The sequence below is a fragment of the Lepidochelys olivacea genome (genome assembly GCF_965140295.1).
Source record: "Lepidochelys olivacea isolate rLepOli2 genome assembly, chromosome: 1".
NCBI lineage: Eukaryota > Metazoa > Chordata > Testudines > Cheloniidae > Lepidochelys > Lepidochelys olivacea.
In genome coordinates, this window is record NC_140411.1 from 138,131,214 (window position 1) to 138,147,725 (window position 16,512).

The window sequence follows — 16,512 nt, forward strand, 5'->3', positions numbered from 1 at the left end:
TAGTTCCAGAGAGGATGGTTCTAGACTATTCTCAGTGGTGGAAGAGGACAGGACAAGGAGTAATGGTCTCAAGTTGCAGTGGGGGTGGTTTAGGTTGGATATTAGGAAAAACTTTTTCACTAGGAGGGTGGTGAAACACTGGAATGCGTTGCCTAGGGAGGTGGTGGAATCTCCTTCCTTAGAAGTTTTTAAGGTCAGGCTTGCCAAAGCCTTGGCTGGGATGATTTAATTGGGGATGGGTCCTGCTTTTGAGCAGGGGGTTGGACTAGATGACCTCCTGAGGTCCCTTCCAACCCTGACATTCTATGATTCTATTCTATAATGGTCACTTAAACCAAGAATCACACCACATCAGGTTGCTCCCAGTCCCAAGGTACCAATCACATACCCCAGCTCCAGTGGTTCTCTGGATCTTGCACCAAAGATAACGCTGCTAGCCAATTCTATAGTAAACTAACTAAAGATTTATTAGCTGAGGGAAAAAATGAGTTATTGAGAGGTTAAAGCAGGTAATATATATATATATATATATATATGTGAATCACAGTTTGTAATTCCAAATGGTGGCAATGATGTAAAAAACTGCCAGTTTCCCACAAATCTTTTCAGGGTACCTAGATTGTTTCTGAGGATCTCCACTTTGCATCTGGTACGCTTCCCTGTAGGAGTCCAAACAGTCCCGAGATGAAGAATCTTTCTTTGAATCACTTCCTATACCTTCTTCTCACAGAAAACAAGCTGACACTCTCTCTACCCATGTGGGCTTTTCTTCTGATGAGTGAATGAGGAATGCACTTTGAGTCTCTGACCCCCAGGTATCACGCACAATGGCCATTTGATTTGGAATTAACACTTTTTTTCTGATAAAGTCCTTCATTAGCATTCTACAAGGCTTCTTTGATGTATGATGAGTTATTTAGTTACAAGGGTATTTACAATGTAAATGCTTGCTATTACCTTATGACCGGACACAGATAAGTAAAAACAGTACATTTAACATCCCATTCATTTTAGGAAGTTTTAACACCTAAAACACTTATACATTTAACAAAAAGAAAAGGAGTACTTGTGGCACCTTAGAGACTAATAAATTTATTTGAGCATTAGTCTCTAAGGTGCCACAAGTACTCCTTTTCTTTTTGCGAATACAGACTAACACAGCTGCTACTCTGAAACCTGTCATTATATATTTAACAATCGCTTTCCTCTCTGCTCATACACAAGTGAATTGGCCTGAATACACCCTAACATGACTTGGTCTGCCAGCGTCACAGAAGTCTTTTTGTTGCTGCCATGAATTTTTCATCTGTTATTTGTGGGCATACTTGATTAAGCTCACCATGTCACAGTACCATCTTTGGACTTTTGTGGCATTTTCTAGGGGCAGCAGTGTCATCCACCACGCCCTGTTAGTACTGACATCAAATTGTCAATGTCTGCTTATTTAACAGTTTTCCCCACCTATATGTCCATATCTAAAAAACGTTCCACTATCCACCACCTCTGGACACACTTGGTGGCAGAATCGCTGCCCCTGGGAAGTTTACCCAAAGACAAGTTTGGGTATTTGGAGTCTATGATATGCAGATAGTGTTCAGAGATTTTTATGAATGATTTTCTTGGTAGCTGCTGGGTTGAAATATAAATCCTTCCCATCTAAAAGAGGTATTTCATTGTGTCAGCAGGAGAGCCAGTCTGGTTGCATCCGTTATATTTTTTCATTCAGTGAAATGACAGGACATGAACAGTTCGGCCCCAATCCGTCAGTTAATGTTACATTGTTTTTTTATTAAACGAAACTACTGTTTAATTTTTTTAGTTGTTTGGTTTTTAAAAAAAAAACCCAGTGCAGCTTAAAAATTGCTTCTAATTTCTATGGCTCAGAATGTCAGGGGATGAAAACGCAGTGGTTCACTGTCCCCAGGAGCTGTGGAAAGGGTTGAAATTCTGCTCTGTGGAATATGGGAGAAGACAGGCTGGAGTGGGGAGGGATGAGTAATCTCTGATCAGCAGCTTCCTAGCAAGCCCATGGGGATTCCCTGCATAGGATAATACCTTGTGTCCATGGTGTAGCAGTTCCAGCCCAGGGGAAAGATTTGGGGGCAGTGGTCAGTAAAGAAAGCCTTGACCAGCATGGCAGAGCATGCTGAGAAGCAGTGTGCATTCTGAAAGGCCCTTACATATGAATGGCTTTTGTCGCCAGAAAATACCCTCAGAACCGCAAGTTTGGAGAGTTGAAAAGTGTGGTTGCTCTGAAGGGGACAAATACTGCCTTCCCTCTGAGAAACATTCCATAGAGAACTCTGTAAAAGGAGGCACATGGAGTTTCCTTATTTTGGGGTTTCCAGCACTGGGGAGAATTGGACACACATATTGTTCTTATAATTATTGATAATACTGAGAAACGGTTGCTGTTCACAACGATAAAAAGTAAGCAGAAGTACCTGTGGATGTCAAGTGATTCCTGTTACCAGTTGATTGAAGTGGCTGAAGTTTGAAGTTATCGACCTATTCAAATTATTTAGTTGGGACCTAGCACAGAAAACTATACAATTTTTCTCTGCTAAATGTTCACATAATATTATAGTTTTAATTTTAATTTGTGAAAGAACAGCAATATTATTCAACTGCAATCTTCCCTGCCACTTTCCTGCCCTCCATCTCATTGCCTGGCATTCAGCCCTTTTAGATCCATAGGACTTCGGGAAACAGAATTCTTGAGTAACTAGGGTACACTAATGCCTTCTGTATTGTACTTGACCATTCAACCAGTTCCTGGTGAGATAATGCTCTCCAGCACCATCTGTTCAGCCAAAGAACCAGTCCCCTACCCACATCTGAGTGTCTACTTTTAACAGCTTCTTCTTCTGCCCCAATAAGTGTACCAATAAAATTTTGTTTATTAAGGATGAAGCAAGTCCAACATACTTAGATGCAGGCAAATGACTGGTCTACTGGTTAGATGGAGAGAGAGAACCTCTGGATGAGGTGAGGCCCACCCAACCAAAGGAGAATGGGACTCATTTGTTTAAAAAGTTTTTTTGGGGGGAACTAGACCTCTTGTAAAGTGATTACACAAAGTAATAACATTCAGTCACAAAAATAAATGGCCGCTGTTTCAAGTGAACATCATGATGTCAACTCTACCAAACTACAATGTTACCAAAAAGTTAAACCAGAACAATGTTTGTATATTGGGGCATCTGCTTTTAGAGCTAAGACATTATGATAGCATGCTGTGAAATCTATATATGCCTGAGGTCAGGAAGCTAATTTATGCTCATAAAATAAGACAAAATGTGCAAAAACATTTATAAAAGCAATTTCATGTTCTAGGAAAGTTTACATGCATTGAAGTCAAGTTTCATTTGGAGCGTCAGATGGGATACTATTTAATCCAGATGTACATTCCTAGCCTGCTGATCGTCATTTTGTCCTGGGTTTCTTTCTGGATCAACATGGATGCTGCTCCAGCCAGAGTCGCTTTGGGCATCACTACTGTCTTGACAATGACTACTCAGAGTTCAGGATCCAGAGCTTCTCTACCAAAAGTAAGGAGTCTCTGCTTAGTATGCATTCCTTATTGATTGGTATTTTGCCAAGAAGTGTGTGTACATTTTTTTAGAGATTCTGTAAACCCAGTTTAATATGCTTACGGCATGAGAAAATTGCACTAGTTTAACTAAAGGTGTGATGATGTAGTTAAACTAGTGCAAAAGTCTGTGTAAACACTTTTTTCATTTGGTTTGAACAGGTTTTTATTGGTTTAAGTTTAAATCAGTTAGGAATCTGTTTAAGCTAAACCGAAATAAGCCACTCTTAAATCAAAATGAATGTTCGTATAGGGGTTCGCACCATTTAACTAAAGCAGTTTAAAACCTAATTTAAGCTAGACTGGCGCAATTTTGTTGCGTAGACAAGGCCTAAGTCTTGTGTTGAAATTGAAAAGATTTGCATATCAGTGGACATTAATGGTGCGATATAGTGCTGTGATGTCCACTACATACACATCCTTGCACTTTTACTAAAAAAAGCAGAGTTCTACAAATCTGAGGAACTGTAATGATCAGTGTAGACAGCACCTCCACCAATAGATGGTGCTGTATCTTAATGTTAAGTTGTTGTTATGTATGTTATGTTGTTGTTGTATTTGATTGGGAAGAGTTAGTAGGAAGTTTTAGTCCTGCCTGTTTGTGGTAGAGTTGTATGGAGTGTAGTAGCCGTGTTGGTCCCAGGATATTAGAAAGACAAGGTGGGTGAGGTAATATCTTTTATTGGACCACTTCTGCTGATGACAGGTTTCAGAGTAGCAGCTGTGTTAGTCTGTATTCGCAAAAAGAAAAGGAGTATTTGTGGCACCTTAAATTTGTTAGTCTCTAAGGTGCCACAAGTACTCCTTTTCTTTCTGCTGATGAGAGAGACAAGCTTTTTTTTCTTCTTACACAGAGCTCTTCTTCGGGTCTGGTAAAGGTACTCAGAGTGTCTGTCATAAATATAAAGGGAAGGGTAAATCCCTTTGAAATCCTTCCTGGCCAGGGGAAAGCTCCTCTCACCTGTAAAGGGTTAAGAAGCTAAAGGTAACCTCGCTGGCACCTGACCAAAATGACCAATGAGGAGACAAGATACTTTCAAAAGCTGGGAGGAGGGAGAGAAACAAAGGGTCTGTGTGTCTGTCTATATGCTGGTCTTTACCGGGGATAGACCAGGAATGGAGTCTTAGAACTTTTAGTAAGTAATCTAGCTAGGTATGTGTTAGATTATGATTTCTTTAAATGGCTGAGAAAAGAATTGTGCTGAATAGAATAACTATTTCTGTCTGTGTATCTTTTTTGTAACTTAAGGTTTTGCCTAGAGGGGTTCTCTATGTTTTTGAATCTAATTACCCTGTAAGATATCTACCATCCTGATTTTACAGGGGGGATTTCTTTATTTCTATTTACTTCTATTTTTATTAAAAGTCTTCTTGTAAGAAAACTGAATGCTTTTTCATTGTTCTCAGATCCAAGGGTTTGGGTCTGTGGTCACCTATGCAAATTGGTGAGGCTTTTTATCTAACATTTCCCAGGAAAGGGGGGGTGCAAGTGTTGGGAGGATTGTTCATTGTTCTTAAGATCCAAGGGTCTGGGTCTGTAGTCACCTAGGCAAATTGGTGAGGCTTTTTACCAAACCTTGTCCAGGAAGTGGGGTGCAAGGTTTTGGGAAGTATTTTGGGGGGAAAGACGCATCCAAACAACTCTTCCCCAGTAACCAGTATTAGTTTGGTGGTGGTAGCGGCCAATCCAAGGACAACGGGTGGAATATTTTGTACCTTGGGGAAGTTTTGACCTAAGCTGGTAAAGATAAGCTTAGGAGGTTTTTCATGCAGGTACCCACATCTGTACCCTAGAGTTCAGAGTGGGGGAGGAACCTTGACAGTGTCACAGCTAAATACAAGTTGGAATAGATCGTTTAGCATAAGTAATTAACACATATTTCAATGGACCATTCTAGGTGATATGGCCAGTTAACACCTCTGCAGTCATAGGGAAGAAGAAGGGGAGAAGAAAGGAGGGGGAGTTAGTGGTTCTAGATCAGTGGTGGGCAAACTGCAGCCCGAGGGCCACATGTGGCCCATCAAGGTAATCTGATTCATAGATTCATAGATATTTAGGTCAGAAGGGACCATTATGATCATCTAGTCTGACCTCCTGCACAACGCAGGCCACAGAATTTGGGCCCGCGAGACATTTTGCTAATGTAGATGATCCGCAGGCACGGCCCCCTGCAACTCCCAGTGGCCATGGTTCCCAGTCTTTCCTTTTGAAAGTGTTGTGCAAGATGAGTATTGAGAAGTCAGATGTGGAGTGGCTGCTGTATGAAAAGTGTTCACCCACAGGTAATATGGCATTTTTGTCTTTTATCATTTCTCTGCATCAGTTCATTGGAGAGCATAGTGATTTTCTGGTTTCATCCACATAGTTGTAATTGGGGCATTTAGTGCACTGGATGCATGTCGTGATAGGCAAGTGTAGGACCCATGGATCTTGAATGTGGGGGTATTGATCTTCATAGCAGTGGAGATATTTCTACAGATTTTTCATCTGTTGCTATGGCAGTGTCTGGTGCCATTTTGAGTTTGTGTGTTCTAGTCTATGGAGAGCTTGGTTCTGATAGTGATCTTGGAGAGTTTGGGGGGTTGATTGAAGGCCAGAAGAGGGGGTTCAGAAAAGATTTTTTTCAGGATGTGGTCCCAATCAAGTATGGGTTGTAATTGTTTAATGATACCTCATATGAGTTCCAATGTGGGGTGGTAGGTGACAGCTAGGAGAGTGCAGTTGGAGTGGGTTTTACTTCTGAATTGAAGCAGGTTCTCTTGGGGTATTTGGGGTGGCTGCTCCATGATGTGATCCACTCCTCTGGTGGAGTGTCCTTGTTTGGTGAAGGTGGTTTTAAGTATGTTAAGGTGTGTAGACTGGGCTTTCTCCTGTGGGTATATTCTGAGGTATCTGAGTGCCTGGCTGTAGATAACAGATGTCTTGGTGTGTTTGGGGTGGTTACTGGAACTATGATGGTAGTTGTGGTGATCCCTGATTTCTTGTATATAGTTGCCTGTAGGGTTCCGTTATTGAAGCTGATTGTGGTGTCTAGGAAGGTGTTGCTACTGTGGAAGTGTTCTAGAGAGAGTTTGATGGATGGACAGTGGTTATTGAATTTGTGTTGGAAATCTATGAAGGAGTTTAAGTCGTCTGTCCAGATGAAAATATCATCTATGTAACTCAGGTATCTCATTGGTTTTTTGGTGCATTTGTCCAGAAATTCTCCCTTGAGGTGGCCTATGAAGAGGTTGGCATACTGGGGAGCCATCTTAGTACTCCTGGCTGTTCCCATAGTTTGGACAACATGTTTTTTGTTGAATATAAAGTTGTTATGGATGAGGATGAGTTTGGCAATGTGTTTGGATGGATATCTGAGTGTTGTCCATTGTCTTATAGATATTTTAGGCTGGCAGCAATGCCATCCTTGTTGGTGTATAGGGAAGGTACATCCCTGGTGACAAGGATGACATTCTGAGGGAGTTTGATAATGTTACAGAGTTTCTGGAGGAAGTCAGTTGTGTCTGGAGGAAGCTGGTCCTTTATGCGGTGAGTGATTTGAGGATGGTTTCTATGAGTCCTGATAGTCTTTCAGTAAAAGTGTTGTGGCTACATATGATGGGTCTGCCTGTGTTCCCTTGTTTCCTTGTTTGTGCGTCTTGGGAAGAAAGTAAAAGGTTCCTATGACTGCAAGGATGTTAACTGGCCACTTCTTCTTGAATGGTCCCTTGAAATATATGCTAATTACTTATGCTAAAGAAACTGTTCTGCCTTGTATTTAGCTGTAACACTCTGAGCATATTTTCCAGACCTGAAGAACTGTATAAGCTCAAAAGTGTGTATCTCTCACCAACAGAAGTTGGTCCAATAAAAATTATTACCTCACCCATCTTGTGCTATAGTTATTTGCAATGTTCCAGTAAATCCTTTGATTCAGTGAGCATGTGTTACAACTGGAGGCATCTGCTTAAAGATGGAAAAGCATTTTTGCTTGAGGGAGAAAAAATGTATTGTCATGCAAGTGAGACTGGAATGACTTTAAACAACTCAAGATCTGATGGTCCTCCAAAGTCTTCACAAGTCCTCAACAATTATTCCCATGTGCCCAGAGGTACAGACAAGTCTTATCACAATTCCCTGGGAAAGAATCACAGAATGAGCCAGCTTACTGAAGCACAAATAATCATGGGAAATGCCCCAAAAGTCCTACTACCATACACTGGGGAGAATGAGACAGGTGAGAATACAGTAATTTGGGTAGATTTTTGCACTGTGTCTGCTCACTCCTGGTGTAAGCTTACCCAAGTGCCAATCATCTGAGCTAACTCAGGAATGAAGACATACTCATTGTGTGTTTGCACAGAATAAGATCCATTCCTGAAAGTATGTTGTATTCTGCTCTACTGTACCCTCAGTATCATATCTTGTCTTATTTAAAAACACTGTATTCTGCTTAAGTGGAGCATATGTGGGGAAACTTTGAAAATTGCACAGATTTTGTTGCTGTTCAGTTGGTAACGTAAAGAGGCACTTAAAAATCTGGTGACTACAACAGTTGGTTCAACTTCACTTGTTCCCTTAAAATATGTATAATTTTTCAAGACTACTGTGAAGAAGAAAATCTTTCATGTATGAATTTAGACTTCCAAGTGGTTGATTTCCAAACATATGCACAGTTTATTTTATTTGCAGTACCAAGTAAAGAGTTTGAAAGCATGTTACCAAAGAACTAACTTGATTCTGAACCAGTGTGTGCCGGTGGGCTTCTGAATATCGAGTTAGGGGCAGAATTAGACAAAATGTTTCCTGAGAATGCGATCTCATCAAGCAACCCCTGTTCTTGTTGGAATATTTCCTCTTTTGTTTGTATCCTCCTTTGTGGGGATGGAGAAATACTGGACTTGATTCTGTGCTCTTGCTGGTTTTACACATTTGCTGGATAGGGGAGAGGAGGAGATACCAAAGAGTTGGTTGTGGCTCCTTGATTCTGCGGGTAGTTCTAGTACATAGATTAGACTGCAAGTGGTCCCAAAGGGGCGCCTGCCAGCCAAGGATTGTCAGAAGGTAGCATTGCTCTGGCTGTGTTCCATCCTACCCCAACATTTTTCCAATATCCTTACACTGGAGGATTGGTCAAAGGGAAATGGATCTTGCTAGAGAATCTGGCCCATGTATTTCATTGGAGTTACTCTTGATTGATACCAATGTACGTGATATCAGACTCAGGCCCGCTGTTTGCAGTTAAGCAGAGCTATCCCTTATAGCTATGACTGGCCCATGTGAGGAATTTGGAAAGTATGTAACGTAGTTCACCTATGTGAGGAGTTTGAAGTTGCCATTGGAAGAGTGCTCTTATATGAACTGAGAGAAAGCCAGCATGTCTGTCTGCTGGTCTTGAATTTGTTAAGTTGATGAGCAATCAACCATTCAGTATCCTGTATCTTGAAGTTCTTGAGGTTCGTCCAAAAATAGTTTGCCTTTGACTTCAAAATGTCACCCTCGGGATCTAATCCTGCATTCCCAAATTCACGAGTAGTCCTAACTCATGTTAGTACTCCTGTTAATGTCAGTGGCATACTATGCTGAAGGCAATGGGACTATTTTTGTGAATAAGAATTATTCACATGCGGTGAAATTCTGCACTCAGTTACTCTGGTGTTATACTAGAACAAGAGTAAAGTCAAATTAGTGACCCTGGATTTACATGCCTGTAAATGAGAATAGTATTTGGCCAGTGAGTAGAAGTCTACAGGACTAGGCACCTAAATGAGCATAAATTGTGATACTTCACTAGCTGGAGTTGTGCTAATATTTTGACTTGTCTTTGGTTACATGTACTAGTAACATTTGAGCATGTTTAAAACAAGGCATGCACATTAATTGAAATGAGTTAACATAGTACATGAAGCGGACAAATCAGGATTAATAGATTATAAAGACAGAAGATGTCGCAGATTAATGTGGATATAAACAGTTTGAAATATCTTTTTGTTTCTGGAGTTTGAACATATTGAGATGTTGTGTCTTGTTTCCTTGGGGATCTTGACATTAATCCCAACAGGTGTGCCACTCTCCGATGTGTAATTAAAGGGATTGCTTTCTACCTAAGAAATACAAATTCTAAAAAGTGCCACAAAGCTGAAAGTACAGTACATATATAGCTGGGTACTTATATGGTCTCCATCTCTGTAGCACCTGACTGCTTACAAACCATTCAACGTTAGTAAAAAAATCAGCCAATTTTTGATGTTTGTTTGTTAAAGGGAGACAATTATTTTAAAGGTTCTTGTGCAATTAAGATAATAAATTATGTTTCTTAATAAAAATTAGGCATCGGTCTACCAATGATGACCTAGGTGCCTTTAGAGAAAATAAAACTATGAATCAAATTAGTATCAAATCTGAAATCCCAAATGACTCTTTAAAAATTATTTTCCAAATCCTGTCTTCATATCTGCCAAGATATAAAAAGCTAATCTGCCAACATTATATCATTTTAAAAATTGCTTCAAGCATGAATATCTAGCCGAATAATAGAAGCCAGGAGAATTATTATTGGGAAAAAATAGACACCACTTTGCATGAAAGCTAGCCCAGCTTTGAATACATCTTGCTGGTCAATGATTGTTTCCTTCATTGTTTCCCCCACATCCTTTTTATTAATGTGTACTTATCTTATTTACATCTTACTTTTATTTACGTGCATTTAAAGAGCTTAATTTTGCTTTTAATTTATGGACTGCATCATATGGAATATTTCTTCCTCTTCTTTATTTTATGAGAACATTACCAAAGATGCACACAAAAAACCAAACAAAACTCCCCAATTGTCTTTTGAGACAATAATTCCTTTCTTGAATGAAGTCCAAGAGAGAATAGAATGAGGAGGTTCAGAGCTAGCTTGCTTTTGTATCAGTCTCCGAACAAGTATGGTAAATAATGAGAAAGTGCCGTTTAGAAGCAATCACCCATTATAAACTGCACATTTTATTGCACCAGTATATGAGATTATGTAACAGAGCTGCTTGAATCACTCTTCCCTACATTAATAACAAACACTCATTTTCCCCCATAGTGCTGCATAATGGTAGATCACAGACAAGCCAGGCATTATGCACTCAAGCTACAGAAAAATAAAACATGAACTTTTAACTATAAAAAGAAAACAGAGAATACTGTAATCTGAAGCGAATGAAATGGATGTAATTCCCAGTCTGGGATTGTGGATGCTGTGCAATAGGTAAAGATTGCCAAAAAACTTTTTTCAAATAATAGTTCGTATTACCTCTGTGGTAAACTATCATGTTAATTCTGTGGATGCTCTGATCTGTACAGTATATTGAAGTAGTTATATATACATGGCCAAGTCAGTTACACTGATCAGAACTTGGCCCAAAATAATATACAAAACGTTGAACATTTTTGAATACTTCTACTTGCTATAGACAAAATAGCAGACAAATTGGACACATTTTTACAGAAGCAGCACCAAATCACAAGTTATTACAGCTCCTAATTTGGCTACTCTTCTGGGGAGTGAAAGCTGCAGACTCTGCTTCTGAATGCATGAGCTTTCTTCTTCCTTGCAGTTCCAGCATGAAGTGTATCTTGGCGGTAAGTAGCCACTTCGACCTTCTCCCTTCCCAGAGGTGGACTAATAGACTCTGCTGCGCCTAATTTCGATATAGGAAATGGTTTGGGGGAAGCCCTGATCATGCTCACAGCATGCCCTGATATTTTAAAGGAGTACTTGTGGCACCTTAGAGACTAACAAATTTATTTGAGCATAAGCTTTTATGAGCTACAGCCCACTTCATCGGATGCATGCAGTGGAAAATGCAGTGGGGAGATTTATATACATAGAGAACATGAAACAATGGTTGTTATCATACACACTGTAATGAGAGTGATCAGGTAAGGTGAGCTATTACCAGCAGGAGAGAGAAAAAAACCTTTTGTAGTGATAATCAAGGTGGGCCATTTCCAGCAGTTGACAAGAACATGTGAGGAACGGTAGGGGAAAATACGAAAGCTTATGCTCAAATAAATTTGTTAGTCTCTAAGGTGCCACAAGTCCTCCTTTTCTTTTTGCGGATACAGACTAACACGGCTGCTACTCTGAAACCTGATATTTTAGTTAGGATTGGGTCCTTGTGATGGGATGTATAACCCTCATACTGAGCAACAAGGGGTTTAGGAACTACTCTGAGCTCAGCCAGCCCGCCCTGCCACACCTGTAGCAAATGCACCAACTGGAAGAGGAGTTAAAAGGCAGGAGAGCAGCTCATTTGGGGGCAGACCAGGGAGGAGAGCAGACCTGCTACCAGCAGCTCCGGGGGAGACGAACTGAGGGAAGGTAGAATCTCTCCCAAAACAACTGCCCAAAGACCCCTCCCTGAGGGAAGGGAGGGCCTGCTGCAGAGACAGCCAGAAAGGGAAACATTCCTTTCTGCTATGAACTCTGGACTAGATAGATCTCCTTTATTTTTGTCCCCAGCAGGGGAAAACCTTGGACTGGGCTGCCCATGAGGCTGCGCCATACCACAGGAGGAGGCAGTTGCCATGCTGCTGCCAGGAGGTGCCTTGTGGTGAGCAAACAACCCTCATGCTGCCTTACCTGAGAGAGCAACCTTGGGACAATTGCACAGAGGTGGTAGGAAGTGGCCCAGGGAGGGCAGCCTTGTCTCCCCGGCTGTCAGAGCACTGATAGCCTTCAAAGCATAGGTGCTGACTCTGTGGGTGGTCTGTGGTTGGACTACCCATAAGAGGAAAATAATGGGTGCTCAACACCCACCAGCCACAGCTGTTTGGCAGCTGGGGGAGGTGCTTAGGGGAGGGTGGAAAGCAGGGAGTCATGCACAGCTGGGGCCTCAGGGAAGGGGTTGGAGCAGGGTGGGAAGAGGCAGAGCCAGGATGGATCCTCAGGGAAGGGGGTGGACTGGAGGTGGAGCCTTGGGGTGGTGCACCCCTGGGAAAAAAGAAAACTCAGCATCTATGTCTCAAAGGGCCCTGGGTTAGAGCCTGGTGTAGTGAGAGGGCCCAGGTTCCTGTACTCCCCCATCCGCACATGACTGGCCCTAACTACTGTGCGGAGCTCCCCTACCAGCCAGCGCTGAGCAAGGGCTGTCACTATCCTCTCCTTGTTGCCAGAGAAGAATCCTAAGGGGTCATGTGACAAGAAGCACAACTCCCCATCAACAGCTCGGATGGGGAGTGAAGACATTCCCCAGTGATTTGAAGAGTTCTCTCCCCATCAATAGATATTGGAACAGGGGAGAAGATGAGTGAGTTTCTGAGCAAACAAGGAACCCAGAAAATTCCTGATTGGGCAACACCCCCTATCCTCAATTACCATAGGGAGGAGGCCCTTTCCTACCCTTGACCACACACCAGTCAGTGGCTGACAAAGTCTCTGCTAATTTATCAAGCCCCTTCCAGGGGATTAAGGCAATGCACCACCAGCAGAGGCCTTCCCAGATGTTCACTTCACCAATCAGAGTCGATGGGTCCTCTGCCCATCACCGGGGATATGAACACACAAGGGGGAAAGACTGTCCCTCCCTCCTCATCCAGAGCCATAGTAACGTGTACACCCTGCATGGCCCCAGCAGGGTTTATGTGTTGGGAGAAAACTGTCTGAGTGTAGAACGCTGTCGGACTCCTGAGGAGATGTCAGAGCTGAATCATAAGAGCATAGGTCTCTATCCCAAAGAGCATTGTATGGACTAAGGGCCTGATTCAAAGCTCACTGAAGTAAGGATAATCTTTCTATTCACTTCAGTACTCTTTGGGTCACTAATTGGGGCACTTTGGAGCACTAAATTCTGAGAGCTGCAGAAACATGAAAAACTTAAGTCAGTTCTGAGCATCTGTAAAACTAAAGTCAATGAAGTTATAGGTGTCCAGTACCTCTGTGGATGTGGCCATATGTGAGAGCGATGCCAACAAGAAAAATAAAACATGGATAAGGAAGAGGTGAGGAAAGAGAACAGCAAACAAAGTGGAGGGACACTACTCTTGGGGAACATATTCTTCAGTGTCCAACTGTTTTCTGTGGGGATAGCTTACTTTTTTGTGTCACTAATTTCTGTTGTTTAAAATCTCTTCAGTAAACAGAAGAAGTTTTTCCTTGATGTAGTTATATCATAAAAACATTAATAAAAATAATTGAGAATCAAAGTTATTTTTGAGGTCATAGTACTTTTAATTTAACCTCAGTATTTTTGTTATATGAAGATAAAAACTAATAAATAATAAGATTGTGCAACTATCATCAGATTTGTTAACTGGGCACTTGGCTTATCCAGATTTTTTAATATTTGAACTGCTCTTTAAATGGTTAGGTCAACCTTATATTTATTGGTGAGCTATAACCTCCTGAAGGGGACAACATGTAATGGACAGCATGAGGAGCCTTAAAGCCTACAGTTGCCACCTGGCTTTCTTATTCTAAAATGATGCTGATTTTGATGAAACAACCCCACAGCAGACTAGCTTACCAGACTTTAAAGAGTCTAGAAATAATTTGGGGGTCACAAAACATCAGCAAATTGTACTCGGGCATCCATTGTATCCTGATATTGACACAGTTTCTTGGCTTTAATAAATAAGTAAATAAAAATGATTGGGGTGCTGGAACAATTTGTTTAGTGGGGTGCTTAGAGCCTATGAACCAAACTATAAACGCTGTATATAACGGAAACCAGTTCAAGCCAGGGGTTGCAACAGCACCCCCAGCACCCCTCGTTCCAGCACCTATGCAAATGATCCAGCAGGACAAAACCCACCTAAAATCGTAGCCCATGGCCAGATAACCACCAGCTTCTGCTTTTTTGTGTGCACATACACATGAATAGGTTTTAGTACTTATTTTATTTTGTTCTTTTGTAGTACTGTTGTGCCTTTTTCCCTTGCTCTCTCTATTATGATTTTTATGAGTCAAATCATGTATTCCCTCCTTTATTCATATCAGTAGTCTTGTTCCTTCTGTGGGACATGTGCCCTAGCAGGGATCTCTCTTCGTATCTTGCTCTGCCAAGCATAAAACAAAATCTTACTGCATTTGTATTTAAACAATGTTCTACAATGTCCATTGTTATACCCCATGTTAGTATTTGATTTTGGTTATGGAGATTTGTTCAGTAAAAATCTACAGAACTGTGAAGTCACCTTGTTCACTGAGGAGCTTCAAAATAAAAAGGGGCTCAAAACAACTGGATAGACATTTTGCACAATGCAATAAATTGAAACAACTACTTCACTATAAATAGATTGTCACTGAATCCAAGGCTCTGTGCACAACAAATGCAGTCATGCAAATGGCCATGCAATTCACCTTTGTAAGCTTGCTCGTAAATCCCTACTTGTGACTCATATCTACAAGAATATTGCCTTCTTTCGCCCTTCAGGTTTTCCACCTGCCATCTCACCTTTCTGACTTCTTGCTCCTTTTGTGGGTGTGTTATTTTTGTTCTGTGGTTTCCCAGTGAAGGAGGAGTTCAATGGATTTCATGTTCTCCTGAGCTGCTGCCCTTAAAAGAACAAATTGGGAAGCAGTGTGAAAGAGAGCCTTCCAAAATGAGGAGAGCAGCAAGTCTGAGTAATTTCCAGCCTGCTCAGACTTTCTTGCAGAGGCGTGGGTCTATGTGAGTGTAAAGCATAAATGTCTGGCTCAGATTAAAGGAGATATGCCCCACCTTCTAAGTTTCTCCCCTCCCATAGGCTTTAATAGCTCTGCAAGGGACCTTGGGATTACTGGAGGAGTGAGCAGAAGTGGCCAACAGAAGAAGCCACGATACTTGTGGGGACAGTAAAAGCAAGATAGAGGATTTGGGTGTCACATAGAGCTCCTCAACTCAGTTGGAGCAAAATCTCACTCCCACAAACTGCATTTGGGTTCTGATACAGTACTGACACTTCTGCCCTGCCTTCAGAGCTGGGGCCTTGGCCAGCAGCCACCAGTCTCCAGCCACCCAGCTCTGAAGGCAGTGCAGAAGTCAGGGTGGCAAACCCGCGACCCCCTATAATAATCTTGCGACACCCCCCTTTAAGCCCCTTTTTATGTTGGGACCCCCAGTTTGAGAAACGCTGGTCTCCCCTGTGAAATCTGTATAGTATAGGGTAAAAGTACACAAAAGACCAGATTTCATGGTCCATGATGCGTTTTTCACTGCTGTAAATTTGGTAGGGCCCTAGTTATATCCATGTTCCAGATGTGGCTGATCCTTCAGTCCTTGCCCATGTGAAATTTTCATTTGAAGAGAGATTATTGCACTGGACCCCTATAAATGGGTTCCACTGCATGGAGAAGAAAATCCAAGTGCTCAATGAGTACGTCGGCCAAACTTTTAATTGTTAATGTATTACATTTACACAGTACTGTAAAACTGACTCGGCTTTATAGTAAATATTCTGGTATTTACTGTACTACGAAAACAGTAGTCGCTGTAGTGCATGACTGCTAAAAATACACAGAAAGATGTGTCTGAATACCTCTGGGGTGGAGGCTGAGTACTTCTGGTACATTTTCTGAAGGTTTGATAGTGCTGACATTTAGCAAGGCCCATTTCAAGCCTCAGACAAGACACAAGTTGTTGTGTTTCATAACACTGGTGGGATACTAGTGTTCTTTGCTTTATTCTGCACACCCTCCAGTACCTTACAGCTTTTAGCAACTCTCAGAGGGGTGTGCAGTACCACTATTGCACACACACCAGTGCCATGAACCTTCTTTGAGATTAGCAGTGTACAATACTGCAGCTCACTCATTTACATTAATTACCAGTCCTTCTGGAACATTACTTATGAAAATTTTTCTGTTAATATTTTATTTGAAATAATGCTACTAGAAACCCTTCTGGGTTCTTTGCAAAGCATTTCCCTTTGCAGACCCGAAGGTAACAAGCTACTGCATTCCAATCAGCGCATTACTGTAAAACAA

The 16,512-nt window shown here is 41.5% G+C and overlaps 1 protein-coding gene across 3 annotated transcripts in view; it reads left to right on the top strand.

The window, feature by feature from the left end:
• Positions 1–16,512, top strand: part of GLRA2 (glycine receptor alpha 2) — a 164,080-nt gene that overhangs the window by 64,497 nt on the left and 83,071 nt on the right. For all 3 annotated transcript variants that reach the window (XM_084623518.1, XM_084623519.1, XM_084623520.1), the window contains exon 7: positions 3,337–3,551. In XM_084623518.1, the coding sequence (XP_084479644.1) occupies positions 3,337–3,551 (215 nt within the window). The remainder of the gene's footprint in view (positions 1–3,336; positions 3,552–16,512) is intronic.